Below are 18377 nucleotides of genomic sequence, written 5' to 3'. Positions count from 1 at the left end.
AGCTCTTCAGTTGTATCTTAGGGGCCACACTCCAGCTCTTCAGTTGTATCTTAGGGACCACACTCCAGCTCTTCAGTTGTATCTTAGGGACCACACTCCACCTCTACAGTTGTATCTTAGGGACCACACTCCAGTCCTTCAGTTGTATCTTAGGGACCACACTCCAGCTCTTCAGTTGTATCTTAGGGACCACACTCCAGCTCTTCAGTTGTGTCTTGGGGACCACACTCCAGCTCTTCAGTTGTATCTTAGGGGCCACACTCCACCTCTACAGTTGTATCTTAGGGACCACACTCCACCTCTACAGTTGTATCTTAGGGACCACACTCCAGTCCTTCAGTTGTGTCTTAGGGACCACACTCCAGCTCTTCAGTTGTATCTTAGGGACCACACTCCAGCTCTTCAGTTGTATCTTAGGGGCCACACTCCACCTCTACAGTTGTATCTTAGGGGCCACACTCCACCTCTACAGTTGTATCTTAGGGACCACACTCCAGTCCTTCAGTTGTATCTTAGGGGCCACACTCCAGCCCTTCAGTTGTATCTTAGGGACCACACTCCAGCTCTTCAGTTGTATCTTAGGGACCACACTCCAGCTCTTCAGTTGTGTCTTAGGGACCACACTCCAGCTCTTCAGTTGTATCTTAGGGGCCACACTCCAGATCTTCAGTTGTATCTTAGGGACCACACTCCAGCTCTTCAGTTGTATCTTAGGGACCACACTCCAGCTCTTCAGTTGTATCTTAGGGGCCACACTCCAGCCCTTTAGTTGTATCTTAGGGACCACACTCCAGCTCTTCAGTTGTATCTTAGGGACCACACTCCAGATCTTCAGATGTATCTTAGGGACCACACTCCAGTCCTTCAGTTGTATCTTAGGGACCACACTCCAGCTCTTCAGTTGTGTCTTAGGGACCACACTCCAGCTCTTCAGTTGTGTCTTAGGGGCCACACTCCAGCTCTTCAGTTGTGTCTTAGGGACCACACTCCAGCTCTTCAGTTGTGTCTTAGGGACCACACTCCAGATCTTCAGTTGTGTCTTAGGGACCACACTCCAGCTCTTCAGTTGTGTCTTAGGGACCACACTCCAGATCTTCAGTTGTATCTTAGGGACCACACTCCACCTCTACAGTTGTATCTTAGGGACCACACTCCAGCCCTTCAGTTGTATCTTAGGGACCACACTCCAGCCCTTCAGTTGTATCTTAGGGACCACACTCCAGCTCTTCAGTTGTATCTTAGGGACCACACTCCAGCTCTTCAGTTGTATCTTAGGGACCACACTCCAGCTCTTCAGTTGTATCTTAGGGACCACACTCCAGCCCTTCAGTTGTATCTTAGGGACCACACTCCAGCTCTTCAGTTGTATCTTAGGGACCACACTCCAGCTCTTCAGTTGTATCTTAGGGACCACACTCCAGCTCTTCAGTTGTGTCTTAGGGACCACACTCCAGCTCTTCAGTTGTATCTTAGGGGCCACACTCCACCTCTACAGTTGTATCTTAGGGACCACACTCCAGTCCTTCAGTTGTGTCTTAGGGACCACACTCCAGCTCTTCAGTTGTATCTTAGGGACCACACTCCAGCTCTTCAGTTGTATCTTAGGGGCCACACTCCACCTCTACAGTTGTATCTTAGGGGCCACACTCCACCTCTACAGTTGTATCTTAGGGGCCACACTCCACCTCTACAGTTGTATCTTAGGGACCACACTCCAGTCCTTCAGTTGTATCTTAGGGGCCACACTCCAGCTCTTCAGTTGTGTCTTAGGGACCACACTCCAGCTCTTCAGTTGTATCTTAGGGACCACACTCCAGCTCTTCAGTTGTATCTTAGGGGCCACACTCCACCTCTACAGTTGTATCTTAGGGGCCACACTCCAGATCTTCAGTTGTATCTTAGGGACCACACTCCAGCTCTTCAGTTGTATCTTAGGGACCACACTCCAGCTCTTCAGTTGTATCTTAGGGACCACACTCCAGCTCTTCAGTTGTATCTTAGGGGCCACACTCCAGCCCTTTAGTTGTATCTTAGGGACCACACTCCAGCCCTTCAGTTGTATCTTAGGGACCACACTCCAGCCCTTCAGTTGTATCTTAGGGACCACACTCCAGCTCTTCAGTTGTGTCTTAGGGACCACACTCCAGCCCTTCAGTTGTATCTTAGGGACCACAGTGATGTCTTTCTCACTGTTCCTCCTGCATTGGTGGCTCAATAATAATAGATGGATTGCTCATGCACACATTTGTTTTTTACTTTCTTGCAGCCAGAGACTTTGAAGGAGAAGAGGAATATCTGGATATCCAGGGGATCACAAGAGAACAGTCTGGAAAATATGAGTGCAAGGCGGCCAACGAAGTAGCCTCAGCTGATGTAAAGCAAGTCCGGGTCACTGTGAACTGTGAGTATTGTGCCCAATAGGAGACAGAAGAGATAAGCAGGAGAGGCACTGACAGCTCCTGCAGCCCAAATGTAACACATTCTGCACCAGCAGAATAGTGAGTGCAGCTCTGGAGCATAATACAGGAGGTAACTCAGGATCAGTAATGTATGTACACAGTGACTGCACCAGCAGAATAGTGAGTGCAGCTCTGGGGTATAAGGCTAAGTTCACACATCCTGTGTTTTGCATCAGTCACAATCCGTCGCCTTGGGGAATTACGGTAACCTGCAAAATATTTTGCAGGAATCCTGTATTTCCCCATAGACTTCTATTAGCGACGGATTGCGACTGATGACCCTGCGTTGCATCCGCTGCGTCGCGGTCCGTCGTTTTTGACTGACCGCCGAGCGGGGAGCAACGCAGAATGTAACGTTTTTCGGGCCGTCAAAATTAACGCGCCGCGCAGGAATCCGTCGCCATCCGTCAAGCTTGTAATGCATGTCTATGGTGCTGGATTCCGTCGTAATCCGTCTTACAACGGAATCCAGCGCAGGATTCCGTCATGCTCTACTGAGCATGCCCAGCATGCTTGGCACGCCCACTGGGCTGTCCCAAACACAGACGGATCATGACTGATTCGTCAAAAAACGGACGCACAGCGGATGTAACGGACGCAACTGATCCGTTTTTTCACAGGATTCCTGTGAAAGGAATCCTGTGAAAAACACATCAGTTGCATCAGTTGACATCTTGAAAATGACTGATCCGTTGCTGACGGACCTGACGGATTGAAAACACAGGATGTGTGAACTTAGCCTAATACAGGAGGTAACTCAGGATCAGTAATGTAATGTATGTACACAGTGACTGCACCAGCAAAATAGTGAGTGCAGCTCTGGGGTATAATACAGGAGGTAACTCAGGATCAGTAATGTAATGTATGTACACAGTGACTGCACCAGCAGAATAGTGAGTGCAGCTCTGGAGTATAATACAGGAGGTAACTCAGGATCAGTAATGTAATGTATGTACACAGTGACTGCACCAGCAAATAGTGAGTGCAGTTCTGGAGTATAATACAGGAGGTAACTCAGGATCAGTAATATAATGTACACAGTGACTGCACCAGCAAATAGTGAGTGCAGCTCTGGAGTATAATACAGGAGGTAACTCAGGATCAGTAATGTATGTACACAGTGACTGCACCAGCAGAATAGTAAGTGCAGCTCTGGAGAATAATAGAGGAGGTAACTCAGGATCAGTAATGTAATGTATGTACACAGTGACTGCACCAGCAGAATAGTGAGTGCAGCTCTGGAGTATAATACAGGAGGTAACTCAGGATCAGTAATGTAATGTATGTACACAGTGACTGCACCAGCAGAATAGTGAGTGCAGCTCTGGAGTATAATACAGGAGGTAACTCAGGATCAGTAATGTAATGTATGTGCACAGTGACTGCACCAGCAGAATAGTGAGTGCAGCTCTGCAGTATAATGCAGGATGTAACTCAGGATCAGTAATGTAATGTATGTACACAGTGACTGCACCACCAGAATAGTGAGTGCAGCTCTGGAGTATAATAAAGGATCCCATTAATGACTGATCATCTGTAAACCCTCCTAACAAGAATGGGTCGATTTGAAAGAAGACGGCGTTTTATTTATTTCCATTTATTCTTGTCGTATAATAAACTGGAGGTTGAGACTCATCATGTATAACTTGATACGTTTTATTATCTTCAGTGTCTTGTTTTCTGCTCCTCGGTGATTGCCAATTTTTTTTCTAGACAACTCTAAATAAAAAGAAAATCATTACTAATAGAGTTAGCGTGCGAGGTCAGGTAGCTGCTGTAAAGGCCTCCTATTTGTGAAGGTCACAGAAGGTTTCTATTTTTCCAGTTAATATGTAACACGAGCTGGAGGCAAAGTTGCCTAATTGGCTCCAAGAGTTAGTGACAAATTTTCTCCGGGGAAGACAAATTTGATTATATCCATCTGCAGCATTTGGAGGCGCAGGGCGCAGCACATTGTGTGCAGGAACATAGGTGGAGAACACAAGATGCAAATAGTAAAATACACTGTGAGGTAAATCCGGAGATATGACGATAAATCATGATATTCAAGTATGTCAGGAAGCCCTCTCCTGGTGTCACCCCCCCTTTCCTTCACACAACTGGTTTAGCAACAAATCCCATGGCCATGTCCTGTGATATGGAAATTAGGTGGCTTAGGGACAATGGACACAGGATGACTCCCTGCCGTGACCCTGTAGTGGGGGCTGCTAGCTAGTTAGCAAGGCTATGGAAATAGCCAGACAGAACGACTCCAGTAAAAAATGGTTCATATCTCGCAAGCCATATTTCCGATAAATATGGCAACCATAAAAATGGTGTCTCCGCATGCGGACGATGCCGGCACACCCTTTTTATGGGAGCAGGACATTGGGAAATGCCCCAGGCGTGATATCAGCCAATGGGGAACTGGCAGACAGGTCATGAGTCCCCTCGTTCTGTAGCTAAATTCATAACTGTCACAATGAGAGCATTGGCGTCCGCCTACGACGCTCCCAGGCAAAGTTATGGCCAATATCCCCTTTGCTGGATAATTCTGATCCATGCAGGGGGAGTGGCAGTGCTTCCCTGTGAGGTCACTAAGGTAGGAGGGGACCTGGATCTGCCCAGGTTGATAACCCTACTTCGGCCATTTTCCAGCGTTCTTTCGCTGGGGGCATGTGTAGGAAACATCTGTGGGAAGGATCCTAGAAACCTGGGTACAGCGCCCCCCTGTGGCCAGACGCAACAAGGTAACTGCTGGAACTGTGTATGCCTGTTTGTAACCCATGCTTTGATTGTAACTGTACTCTGACATATGTATATTCTGTAGATTCCCTATTGTATATATTGTAGTTTCTAGTGTGCTTTAGGCTGATTAAATTATATAATTAATCTTGGGCTGTTCTGTTATCTCGATCTTGAATCCCACGTCTGTGTGTTCGGCTAATAGTTACCGTAAATCGGTTGGTGGCAGCGAATTGTGCCAAGGATTGTTGTGGGGAGGCCAGTGAGATTCGGGGAGATTTTATATATTCCGCCCGCGGAGGTCGGGGGAATATATACCTTACTCTCACCGGGGACCCTTCAATAATCGGCATAAGTAGTATAGCGGCCTCCTTGCTTATTGTCGGGCAATTCCATAATTGGCCTGACTATAAGAGGGGCGCTAGAGAGCGCGTCACGTGCTCTGTCTGTCGGTCGGGAGGTATAAAGGAGGGGTGACCCCCACTTGTTACCCCCCGATTGTGACGTACTGGTAGCCAGCGCGGGGGATTTCTGAGTGACCCCCCCCGGTGGTTTGTGACATATTGGTGGCATAGCGGTGGGATCGAGATAATAGTGTGTGTGAGTGTGAGACCCATACTCCCAGACACTAAAGACTGCCTGCAGCAGCTGTGGCTGCTGGGGTCTTCAGACTAGCTCAACACTAGAGTGTCAGAGTGCAGATACTGTAAGGTGTGTGGAGGCATCAGGTGTCAGTTCTGTGTCAGTGACCAAAAGTCTGCAAGAATGGCTGATGGCACCAGGAGCAGAGCTATGCAACTGGCCAATGCTAAGGCAGGAGCCGAAGAGAGGGAGGACGGTGCTGTGGACAGCAATGAGGAGGTTGCCCACGAGTCCTCCAGGAGCTCGACGCCAGAAAACCGTTCTGCCGAGGACATTGCGCAACCTGGCACTGCTGGACAAGATGAGGAGGAGCTCACCCAAGGTTCCTCAACGAGCCAGATGCCAGCCCTCCGCTCTGAAAGGGACAGTGAATCGCCTAGCTCTGCAGCGTGCCGCAGATCACCACGTGCCATTCCACCGAGCCTGGGAGGCTCGGATAGCCTTCTTCAAATGGCTATGGCCCTTCTCCAGGCTGGAGACCAGAAGGGCTACAAGGAACTCCTGGCAGAGCGCAGGGCAGAGCGGCACGCAGAGCGTGAGGCTGCGGAGCGAGAGCGGCAGGCAGCGCGTGAAGAGCGAGAGCGACAGGCAGACCGTGACTACCAGCTGCAGCTAGCTCAGCTCCGGCCCTCATCAGCCACATGTGACCTTCGAGACACCAAACTTCCAAAGGTCCGTGTTGAGGACTTCCCAGTGCTGGAGAAGGATGGAGACTTGGACTCTTTCTTGACTGCTTTTGAACGGACTTGCTTGCAGCACCATCTGGACAAGGACCAGTGGGCCAAATACCTGACCCCCCGTTTAAGGGGTAAGGCCCTGGATGTCCTTGGGGACTTGCCTGCTGAGGCAGATCAGGGCTACGACACCATCAAGCGGGCCCTGATCCAACAGTACAACCTCACTCCAGAGTCCTACCGCAAGAAGTTCCGGAGCCTACAGAAGGGACCAAAGGACTCCTGGGCTGACCACCGGCGGGCACTTGCCCGAGCTGCCGACCACTGGACCCAAGGCCTGCAGCTTTCCACCGGACCGGAGATCCTGGACTTGTTCATCACGGAGCAACTCTTGTGGAACTGCCCTGAGGATCTCCGCCAGTTCATCCGAGACCAGAAGCCAAAGGGGTCCACGGCTACAGCTGCCCTTGCCGATGACTACACCAACAACCGGGCCCCTGAGGCCAGGAGAGCGGCCACCAGCAGCACCTGGAGAGGGGGTAAGATGAATTCTGCGACTGCCCCACCTGCCCCTAGACTGCAGGGGGTGTCCCCCTCAACTCCCCTCTCCAGGCCCGTGGCGGAACCAAGACGGTGCCACCAGTGCAACCTACCGGGACACTTCAAGGCCATGTGCCCTCAGCGTCCCAAGGCCCCGGCTCCGTCCCCGTCCCAAGGGCCGCCCAAGGTGTATTGTGTGGGTGGGGGTGGTGGTAGGTCCCTGGACAGCTTCCAACCTGTCACCGTCGGCCGGTCTGTGACCATAGGACTGCGAGACAGCGCCTCGGAGGTGACTCTGGTGCGGCCTGAGATGGTGTCCCCCCAAGACTTGATCCCTGGAAAAACCCTCGCTGTCTCCGGGATTGGAGGCACTGACCCGGCGCTGCCTGTTGCTGACATTTATGTGGACTGGGGCGCAGGGCGAGGGGTGAGGGAGGTGGGGGTAACTGATCGGATCCCTGCAAACGTGCTACTTGGGACAGATTTGGGGCAGATAACCTCCCAGTTTGGGCCCCAACCAAGGGCTGAACCTTCAGCCCGTACTGACATGCCTCCGGACAATGTTAATGTGTTATCTATGAATGATGTAAGGGAGGAGGGAGTGAACTCTGATATTTCTGCTTGCATAGACACCATAGACACACACACAGCTGCAGCTGTGACAGGGGAGGGGGTCAGAGAAAGGTGTGACAATGCCTCTACAAGTAACCAGCCTGTGAGCTGGGATCTGTTGCCCTCTGCAGGGATAAGCAGAGAGCAGGGTGCTGCAGGGGGAGGACCAGTGTGTGGGGTGGGGGCTACCACAGCAAATGTGGGGTCCCCAGAGATTTCACAGCGGGGTTCTGTTGCTGCAGGGGGGGAACAGGCAGGTGAGATTGGGGCCGGTCCAGGAGCGGAAGTGCTCCCAGGTAAGATCTCGGTGCATGGTTCCCCCACAACCGGGGTGTCAGGAAGCCAGGTAGGTCTGCCTGAACCGGCGACTTGGTCAGGAACGGAGGAGGAGCAGGCACGACCCACGGTCGCAGCGGCTGTGGCCGCTGTCACCCGCAGTGGGAGTGCTGGAAGCCAAGGGGCCTCCCGGAGGTCCGATAGCTCTTCCCCTTCTGACCAAGTGGCAGCCGAGTCAGGTGGAGGCCAGGACACAGGTCCCGGGGTACTGACTGAAGATGTGACAGTCTCGTCGATTCTGGCCACATCTAGTCAGGGGTTTCAGGCAGCGTTAGAGGCTGACGACAGCCTGAAAGCTCTTAAGGAGCAGGCGGCACAGCCTCCCTCGGACTCGGACCCGGAGCGAGTGGTCTGGGACCAAGGACGGCTGTACCGGGCCACGGTCCAGCAGGGTTCACCGGAGGCGTGGCCCAGGGACCGACAGTTAGTGGTACCCTATCCGTTCCGGACGGAGTTGTTGCGGATCGCACATGAGATTCCGATGGCCGGACACCTAGGGATCGCTAAGACCAAGGCCAGGTTGAACCAGCATTTCTACTGGCCAAAAATGGGGGCCGATGTGGCTGCCTACTGCCGTTCGTGTGAAACCTGTCAGAGAGTGGGGAAGGCGGGGCCACGCCCCAAAGCCCCACTGGTATCTCTGCCCATCATCGATGAGCCTTTCAGGAGGGTGGCTGTGGATCTGGTCGGCCCGCTGGCCATCCCCAGCAGCTCCGGGAAACGCTTCATACTGACGGTAGTGGACTATGCCACCCGGTACCCAGAAGCAGTGGCCTTGTCGTCCATTCGGGCTGACAAGGTGGCCACCGCATTGCTGGAGATTTTCTCCCGAGTGGGTTTTCCCCAGGAAATGCTCACTGACCGGGGGACCCAATTCATGTCCCAGCTGATGGAGGCCCTCTGTAAGGAAGTCCAGGTGCGACATCTGGTGGCCAGCCCGTACCATCCACAGACTAATGGCCTGTGCGAGCGGTTCAATGGCACCTTAAAGCAGATGCTTAAGATGTTGGTCGACTCCCATGGGCGTGACTGGGAGCGGTATCTCCCACACCTGTTATTTGCTTACCGGGAGGTTCCACAGGCCTCAACAGGATTCTCACCGTTTGAGCTCCTGTACGGGCGACGTGTGCGGGGCCCCCTGGCTCTGGTGAAAGAGGCTTGGGAAGGGGATTTGGCCACCCCTGGAGTGTCGGTTATCGAGTATGTCATGCGCTTCCGGGACAAAATGCAGGCCTTGACGCAACTGGTACACGACAATATGGCTCAAGCCCAGGCCGATCAGAAGCGTTGGTACGACCAGAACGCTTGTGAGAGGACCTACCAAGTGGGTCAAAAGGTGTGGGTACTGGTCCCCGTACCACAGGACAAGCTTCAGGCAGCCTGGGAAGGCCCATACCTCGTGTACCAGCAGCTCAACCCTGTAACGTACCTGGTCACCCTGGACCCTGCCCGTGGAAGGCGGAAGCCCTTCCATGTGAACATGATGAAGGCACATCATGAGCGGGAGGCATGTGCGCTCCCCGTGTGCAACCTGCCCGAGGAGGGAGAAGCGGAAACCCTCTTGGATATGCTAGCCCAGGTTAGGGCAGGCGGATCCATTGAGGATGTGGAGGTTGGCCACCAGCTCTTGGAAGACCAACGGTCCCAGCTGTGGGCCACCCTCCTCCCCTTCCGGGGGTTGTTTACCAACCAGCCCGGAAGGACTGACTTGGCTGTCCATCACGTGGACACTGGGGATCATCCCCCGATCCGGCGTTCAGCATATCGGGTCTCCCTGGAGGTGCAGCAACACATGCGCCAGGAGATTGACGAGATGCTGAAGCTGGGGGTGATCCAGGCATCCAACAGCGCTTGGGCCTCGCCTGTAGTCCTCGTCCCTAAGAAGGACCGAACCACTCGGTTCTGCGTGGACTACAGGGGGCTCAATGCTGTCACGGTCGCCGATGCGTACCCAATGCCACGCATCGATGACCTGCTCGATCAGTTGGCCGGGGCTCAGTACCTGACCATCATGGATCTGAGCCGGGGATATTGGCAGATCCCCCTGACTCGCAAGGCCAGGGAACGCTCTGCCTTTATTACCCCATTTGGACTGTACGAGTCCACGGTGATGCCATTCGGGATGAGGAATGCCCCTGCCACTTTCCAGCGGATGGTCAACACCCTGCTCAAGGGACTTGAAGGGTACGCGGCCGCGTACCTGGATGACATTGCCGTCTTCAGTCCCACCTGGGAGGACCACCTAGAGCATCTAGCACAGGTGCTCAGGCGGATCCACCGGGCAGGTTTGACCATCAAGCCGGGAAAGTGTCAGCTGGCCATGAGCGAGGTCCAGTACCTCGGTCACCGGGTAGGTGGGAGAACACTGAAGCCCGAGCCTGAGAAAGTGGAAGCCATCGCATCCTGGCCCACCCCCAGGACCAAGAAGCAGGTGATGTCCTTCTTGGGGACCGCTGGGTACTATAGGAGGTTTGTTCCATGCTATAGTAGCCTGGCAAAGCCCTTGACGGACCTCACCAAGAAGAAGCTGCCCTCTGCAGTCGATTGGACAATGGACTGCGAGACAGCCTTCCGGGCCCTAAAGGACGCCCTGTCCAGCCCGCCCGTGCTACAGGCAGCCGACTTCACGCGGCCGTTTGTAGTACAGACCGACGCCAGTGACTTCGGCCTCGGTGCGGTGCTCAGCCAGGTGGACTCTGCGAGCCAAGAGCACCCAGTCTTGTACCTGAGCAGGAAGCTGTTACCAAGGGAAGTTGCCTATTCCACGATGGAGAAGGAGTGCCTGGCCATAGTGTGGGCCCTGCAGCGTCTGCAACCCTATCTATACGGGCGCCACTTCATCGTGGAGACGGACCACAATCCCCTCAGCTGGTTGCACACCGTCTCTGGGACGAATGGGCGATTGTTGCGATGGAGCCTTGCGCTCCAGCAATACAACTTCACCATTCGCCACAAAAGGGGCCGTGACCACGGTAACGCAGACGGGCTGTCCCGACAAGGAGAGGTCGCGGACGGGCGCACGGGGGAACACCGGAGTGTGCTGCCCCCTAGCGCCCTCAAAAGGGGGGAGGTGTGAGGTAAATCCGGAGATATGACGATAAATCATGATATTCAAGTATGTCAGGAAGCCCTCTCCTGGTGTCACCCCCCCTTTCCTTCACACAACTGGTTTAGCAACAAATCCCATGGCCATGTCCTGTGATATGGAAATTAGGTGGCTTAGGGACAATGGACACAGGATGACTCCCTGCCGTGACCCTGTAGTGGGGGCTGCTAGCTAGTTAGCAAGGCTATGGAAGTAGCCAGACAGAACGACTCCAGTAAAAAATGGTTCATATCTCGCAAGCCATATTTCCGATAAATATGGCAACCATAAAAATGGTGTCTCCGCATGTGGACGATGCCGGCACCCCCTTTTTTATGGGAGCAGGACATTGGGAAATGCCCCAGGCGTGATATCAGCCAATGGGGAACTGGCAGACAGGTCATGAGTCCCCTCGTTCTGTAGCTAAATTCATAACTGTCACAATGAGAGCATTGGCGTCCGCCTACGACGCTCCCAGGCAAAGTTATGGCCAATATCCCCTTTGCTGGATAATTCTGATCCATGCAGGGGGAGTGGCAGTGCTTCCCTGTGAGGTCACTAAGGTAGGAGGGGACCTGGATCTGCCCAGGTTGATAACCCTACTTCGGCCATTTTCCAGCGTTCTTTCGCTGGGGGCATGTGTAGGAAACATCTGTGGGAAGGATCCTAGAAACCTGGGTACAGCGCCCCCCTGTGGCCAGACGCAACAAGGTAACTGCTGGAACTGTGTATGCCTGTTTGTAACCCATGCTTTGATTGTAACTGTACTCTGACATATGTATATTCTGTAGATTCCCTATTGTATATATTGTAGTTTCTAGTGTGCTTTAGGCTGATTAAATTATATAATTAATCTTGGGCTGTTCTGTTATCTCGATCTTGAATCCCACGTCTGTGTGTTCGGCTAATAGTTACCGTAAATCGGTTGGTGGCAGCGAATTGTGCCAAGGATTGTTGTGGGGAGGCCAGTGAGATTCGGGGAGATTTTATATATTCCGCCCGCGGAGGTCGGGGGAATATATACCTTACTCTCACCGGGGACCCTTCAATAATCGGCATAAGTAGTATAGCGGCCTCCTTGCTTATTGTCGGGCAATTCCATAATTGGCCTGACTATAAGAGGGGCGCTAGAGAGCGCGTCACGTGCTCTGTCTGTCGGTCGGGAGGTATAAAGGAGGGGTGACCCCCACTTGTTACCCCCCGATTGTGACGTACTGGTAGCCAGCGCGGGGGATTTCTGAGTGACCCCCCCCGGTGGTTTGTGACATACACCACATACAGGAATAGCCATGCTTCATTATGTCCCAGAGCTAGAAACATTGTTGTTGTGTCCCATGAATGGGAACAACCTGTTGTATATATTTCTTGCATTGCATATTTTTCCTCCTATCAGGAAATTCCTTATTGTTACTAGGTAGATTTAGACTGTATGAAGTTTGTCCCTATGTTCCTCCCTTAGTTGGCTTCTGTATAGAATGCTCCTCCCTTCCTCCTCAGTTTAGTCTAGAGAGGAACCATTGCTGGAGACACATGTCTACAACCCTGTACAGATTATTCCTTTTCACCTGCCTTTACTTTGTACTTAATACAAGATTCTAGAAGAAAACTACAGCGTTTCTCCTGGTCTTTCTACAAGTCATCATTTCTGGCTGAGATAAAACTATCTGTTGATGCCGGTAGTGTGAGTACAATCATACAGTTATCTAAGGGACTGATAATTTAGAGCGGTTGGGATTCATAGCTACCAGGAAGAGACAGAATAATTGTATACAGAAGATAAGGATCGGAGGTCTCCAGCTTATGGATCTGTGTGGTCTTGGTTTGGAATCCATCATGCCGAGAAGTCACTTTACATGTGGATGCATTGACTTTGATTTAAAGTGGCAGTAACAGTAGATTCCCTGCTTGTTCAGTGTCTGCTTGTGCAGATTTCATCATTACTAGTGATGGATGGACTTGCAAATACCTGGGAACGGCGTGTCCAACCGGGTTTAACCCCCCCTCCCCCCACCTTCAAGTCCGAAATTTATTCTGGGCATCTGGCCAGACACCAGTGTATGGGGACCCAAAAATAGTGGTAGAAGAGATAGGGGGATAGGAGCCTGCACTTTATACTTAACAGTCTCTGTGTGGCTGTAACGCTACTTCTGGGGCCGCTCATTATCCTTATACATATGCACTGCTTCCCCCGCCCACTGGCAGTCCTCGCATCTCTGGTTGCCTTCAGACATGCTCCCACCATGTGTGACAGTGTGTCTAACTGCTTTCAATAAAAGACTCTGTCTGTGTGTCTAATTTGGTGTCATAATAAATAAATTGTTGTAGGGTCCCCCCATATTATGATACCCAGCAAGCATATGGCTACAAGCTGCAGCCCCCAGCCTTCTGCTTATCTTGGCTGTGTATCAAAAAAGAGAAACCGCATGCGAGTTTAATTGTTTAAGTAAATAATGTTAAAAAACAGCATGGAGTCCCCCCAAATTTTGTTACCCAGCAAAAATAAAGCTGACAGCTGAGAGCTGGTATTTTCAGGGTGGGGAGACCCATGCTTATTGAGCCCGCCTAGCCTAAAGATAGCAGCCTGTAGCCACCCAGGATTGTCGCTTCCATTAGATGTGTCAATCCCGGAACTTTACCCGGTTCATCCCGATTGTCCTGGTGTGGTGGCAATTGGGGTAATAAGAGGTTAATAACAGCTCACAGCTACCACTAAGCCCTAGATTAGTAATGGGAGGCGTCTATGAGACCCCACACTATTACTAATCTGTCAGTGAAGAAAAATAAACACAAGCACCCAAAAAATCTTTTATTTGAAATAAAATACGAAACAGCACCCTCTTTCTCCAATTTATTAACCCCCAATACACCCAAATCTGACGTAATCTACACAAGGTCCCACTACGGTTCCAGCTCTGTAACATCTGAGATGACAGAGTGTGACGATAGCACATAACCACCCGCTGTGGGATTCAGGCAGAGCCTGAGCTGCACAATGAGCGGTGATGTCACTCAGGTTATTTGTGGTCACAGCTGGAGGTTCCCACAGTTCAGCACCTGTGACCACAGGTAAACTCATCTAAGGTGACCTTATTGAACTGAGTGACCTCCCCTCAGATGAGGTCACTGAGTTCACAGACCCACATGTTCTGGCAGAAAACCACATTTGCTTTGTGAAGAGATGCAGATTTAGTGCTGAAATTTCTTCACCATATTCCTGCACCCAATCTACACCTGTGGCAAAAAAACCCATCAAAACACCATGCGGTTTTGATGCGATAGTGATGCGATTTTTTTTTTTTTTTTTTACCAGGATGTGTAGATTGGGTACAGGAATATGGTGTAAAAATTTCAGAATCCAATTTGCATCTCTTGCACAAAAATGCACAAAAACTATTTTGACTCTGTTTTGGTGCGGTTTTCTGCCAGGAGGTGCAAATTTGGTGCTGAAAGGTGTTCACCAGATTTCAGCACTAAATTTGCATCTCCTGGCAGAAAACCGCACTGAAACTGATTCAAAACCAGTTTTGTGCTTTTTTTGGCCAAGAGATGCAGATTTGGTGTTGACATTTTTACACCATATTCCTGCTTCAAATCTACATCTCCTGGTGCATCAAAACCAAATGGTGTTTTGATGCGTTTTTTGGAAGGAGGTGTAGATAGGGTGGAGGAATATGGTATAAAAATTTCAGCTCCAAATCTGCATCGTTTGGCAAAAGAAATGTGGTTTTCTGCCAGGAAAACAGGTCTGTGAAGTCAGTGACCTCACCTGAGATGAGGTTATTCAGTTCAATGAGGTCACCTGAGGTCAGTTTACCTGCAGTCACAAGTGGAGGACCATGGGAACCTCCAGCTGTGACTGCAAATAACCTGAGTGACATCACTGTTCATACCTGCAATTAAGTCTCTGTCTGAAGTTCACAGCGGGCGGTCATGTTCTGTGCCCGCGTGCTGTCACTTCAGATGTAGCATAGCTGGAATAGTTGTGGGACCTCGAATGGATTACGTCAGACCTAGGTGCTTTAAGGGTTAATAAATTGATGAAAAATGGGGTTTTTTGTATTTCATTTCAAAGGATTTTTTTGATGTTTTTGTTTTTTTCTTTTAACTTACGGATTAGTAATAGGGGGTCTGATAAACATCTCCCATTACTAATCTAGGTCTTAGTGGCAGCTCTAAGCTGTCATTAACCCCTTATTACCTCGATTGTCACTGCACCAGGGCAATCAGGATGAGCCAGATAAAGTTCTGGGATTGATGCATCTAATGGAGGCTGCTATTTTTAGCTGGGGGGCCAATAAATTTGGGCCTCCTCAGCCTGAGAATACCAGCCCCCAGCTGTTGGCTTTATCTTGGCTGGGTATCAAATTTGGTGGGATTAAATAAATTAATACATTTAATTAATTAAATCAATTAAATTATTATTTAAATAATAAAAAAAGCCACATGCGGTTCCTCTTATTTTGATACACAGCCAAGATCAGTGCATGGCTGGGGGCTGCAGCCTGTAGCCGTATGCTTTATCTGTGTTGGTTATTATATTATGGGGGGACTCTATGCCAATTTTTTCATTTATTTTTACATTAATATAGACACAGACAGGGTCTGTGATTGCAAGCGTTCAGACACATTGTCACACAGGGTTTGGGGTACATCTGACTGCAACCAATCAGAGACCAGAAGACTGCCAGTGGGCGGGGGAAGCAGTGACTATGCATGAGGTATAATGAGCGGCCCCGGAAGTAGTGTTACAGTCACAAACGAGAGTCAGTAAGTAAAATGCGTCTGCTTTCTCCCTTTCTCGGGCCTGGGATTGGTGCTCGGGTAGTTTTGCAGCTACGCGAATCCAGATTTTTACAGTCCGACCATCACTAATCATTACCCCAGATGTTGGCAAGCTATGAACTTTCCATTAAAGGATCAGAGAAAAAGAAATTATTAGGAGAATGGATTCTTTACATAGCGGGTGCAAATGACACCTGAAGGACCCCGTTGACTCTAATGAGATCTCTGGTTTAAATTCCAGTGTCTTTTATTTTTCTGGATACATAATGCAGCACATTTCTAAGCCATGATGAAGCTTTCTGCCGTCGCACAGTCACACCGTCCTCCATCGCACACGCATCGTGCCGGTTCTTGTACTTGTCAGTCACTACAGAGATGTCACATCGCACAGCAGGACGGTTCCTGAGAGCCGGATAATAACGAATGCATTTCCTAGCTGCGCTCTGGAATAGGACGCTGCACATTGCTGGAGATTTTATAGAAAAGTTTAGAACTCGGTGGAAAATCCTGAAATTATTTTCCCTATGTTAGAGCCATAACGTGATAATGAAAGAGCGAGAGCAGCTAAAATCTCTACTATTGTCCTGTGGTCAGAGCCGCTCATCCATTGTGCAGTTAATTAATAGTGTGCAGAATGTTCAAATTAGATTTCTAATCATTTTTAATGTATTCATCATTCTTATATAGCTTTTATTTGTGCAATTGTCATCCAAAAGTCATCCATAAATTACATTCTTGTATTATACTCCAGAGCTGCACTCACTATTCTGCTGGTGCAGTCACTGTGTACATACACTACATTACTGATCCTGGGTTATATACTGTATTATACTCCAGAGCTGCACTCACTATTCTGCTGGTGCAGTCACTGTGTACATACATTACATTACTGATCCTGAGTTACCTCCTGTATTATACTCCAGAGCTGCACTCACTATTCTGCTGGTGTAGTCACTGTGTACATACATTACATTACTGATCCTGAGTTACATCCTGTATTATACCCCAGAGCTGCGCTCACTATTCTGCTGGTGCAGTCACTGTGTACATACATTACATTACTGATCCTGAGTTACCTCCTGTATTATACTCCAGAGCTGCACTCACTATTCTGCTGGTGCAGTCATTGTGTACATACATTACTGATCCTGAGTTACCCCCTGTATTATACTCCAGAGCTGCACTCACTATTCTGCTGGTGCAGTCATTGTGTACATACATTACTGATCCTGAGTTACCTCCTGTATTATACTCCAGAGCTGCACTCACTATTCTGCTGGTGTAGTCACTGTGTACATACATTACATTACTGATCCTGAGTTACATCCTGTATTATACCCCAGAGCTGCGCTCACTATTCTGCTGGTGCAGTCACTGTGTACATACATTACATTACTGATCCCGAGTTACATCCTGTATTATACTCCAGATCTGCACTCACTATTCTGCTGGTGCAGTCACTGTGTACATACATTACATTCTTGATCGTGAGTTACATTCTATAATGTAATTTGTTCCTATAATTATATTGGGCAGTTTTTGTGCTGTCTGTGCTTTTTGTTTTTTGTGCTGTCTGTGCTTTTTGTGCTGTCTGTGCTTTTTGTTTTTTGTGCTGTCTGTGCTTTTTGTACTGTCTGTGCTTTTTGTTTTTTGTGCTGTCTGTGCTTTTTGTTTTTTGTACTGTCTGTGCTTTTTGTTTTTTGTGCTGTCTGTGCTTTTTGTGCTGTCTGTGCTTTTTGTACTGTCTGTGCTTTTCTGTGCTTTTTGTGCTGTCTGTGCTTTCTGTACTTTCTGTGTTGTCTGTGCTTTCTGTGCTTTTTGTGCTTTCTGTGCTTTTTGTGCTGTCTGTGCTTTTTGTGCTGTCTGTGCTTTTTGTACTGTCTGTGCTTTTCTGTGCTTTTTGTGCTGTCTGTGCTTTTTGTGCTTTCTGTGCTTTGTGTGCTGTCTGTGCTTTTTGTACTGTCTGTGCTTTTCTGTGCTTTTTGTGCTGTCTGTGCTTTCTGTGCTTTTTGTGCTGTCTGTGCTTTTTGTACTGTCTGTGCTTTTCTGTACTTTCTGTGTTGTCTGTGCTTTCTGTGCTGTCTGTGCTGTCTGTGCTGTCTGTGCTGTCTGTGCTGTCTGTGCTGTCTGTGCTTTCTGTGCTGTCTGTGCTTTCTGTGCTGTCTGTGCTGTCTGTGCTGTCTGTGCTGTCTGTGCTGTCTGTGCTGTCTGTGCTTTCTGTGCTGTCTGTGCTTTCTGTACTGTCTGTGTTGTCTGTGCTTTCTGTGCTTTCTGCGCTTTCTGTGCTGTCTGTGCTTTCTGTGCTTTCTGTGCTGTCTGTGCTTTCTGTGCTGTCTGTGCTTTCTGTGCTTTCTGTGCTGTCTGTGCTTTCTGTGCTGTCTGTGCTTTCTGTGCTGTCTGTGCTTTCTGTGCTTTCTGTGCTGTCTGTGCTTTCTGTGCTGTCTGTGCTGTCTGTGCTTTCTGTGCTGTCTGTGCTTTCTGTGCTGTCTGTGCTTTCTGTGCTGTCTGTGCTGTCTGTGCTGT

General features: G+C 49.8%; 1 protein-coding gene across 2 annotated transcripts in view; it reads left to right on the top strand.

Annotated features, from left to right (window-relative positions):
* LSAMP (limbic system associated membrane protein) overlaps window positions 1-18377 on the top strand; it is a 984979-nt gene that overhangs the window by 887299 nt on the left and 79303 nt on the right. For both annotated transcript variants that reach the window (XM_075334897.1, XM_075334898.1), the window contains exon 4: window positions 2267-2401. In XM_075334897.1, the coding sequence (XP_075191012.1) occupies window positions 2267-2401 (135 nt within the window). The remainder of the gene's footprint in view (window positions 1-2266; window positions 2402-18377) is intronic.

Source organism: Anomaloglossus baeobatrachus, chromosome 2 (assembly GCF_048569485.1).
Source record: "Anomaloglossus baeobatrachus isolate aAnoBae1 chromosome 2, aAnoBae1.hap1, whole genome shotgun sequence".
Classification (NCBI taxonomy): Eukaryota; Metazoa; Chordata; class Amphibia; order Anura; family Aromobatidae; genus Anomaloglossus; species Anomaloglossus baeobatrachus.
This window is presented reverse-complemented; position numbering and strand designations above follow the sequence as displayed.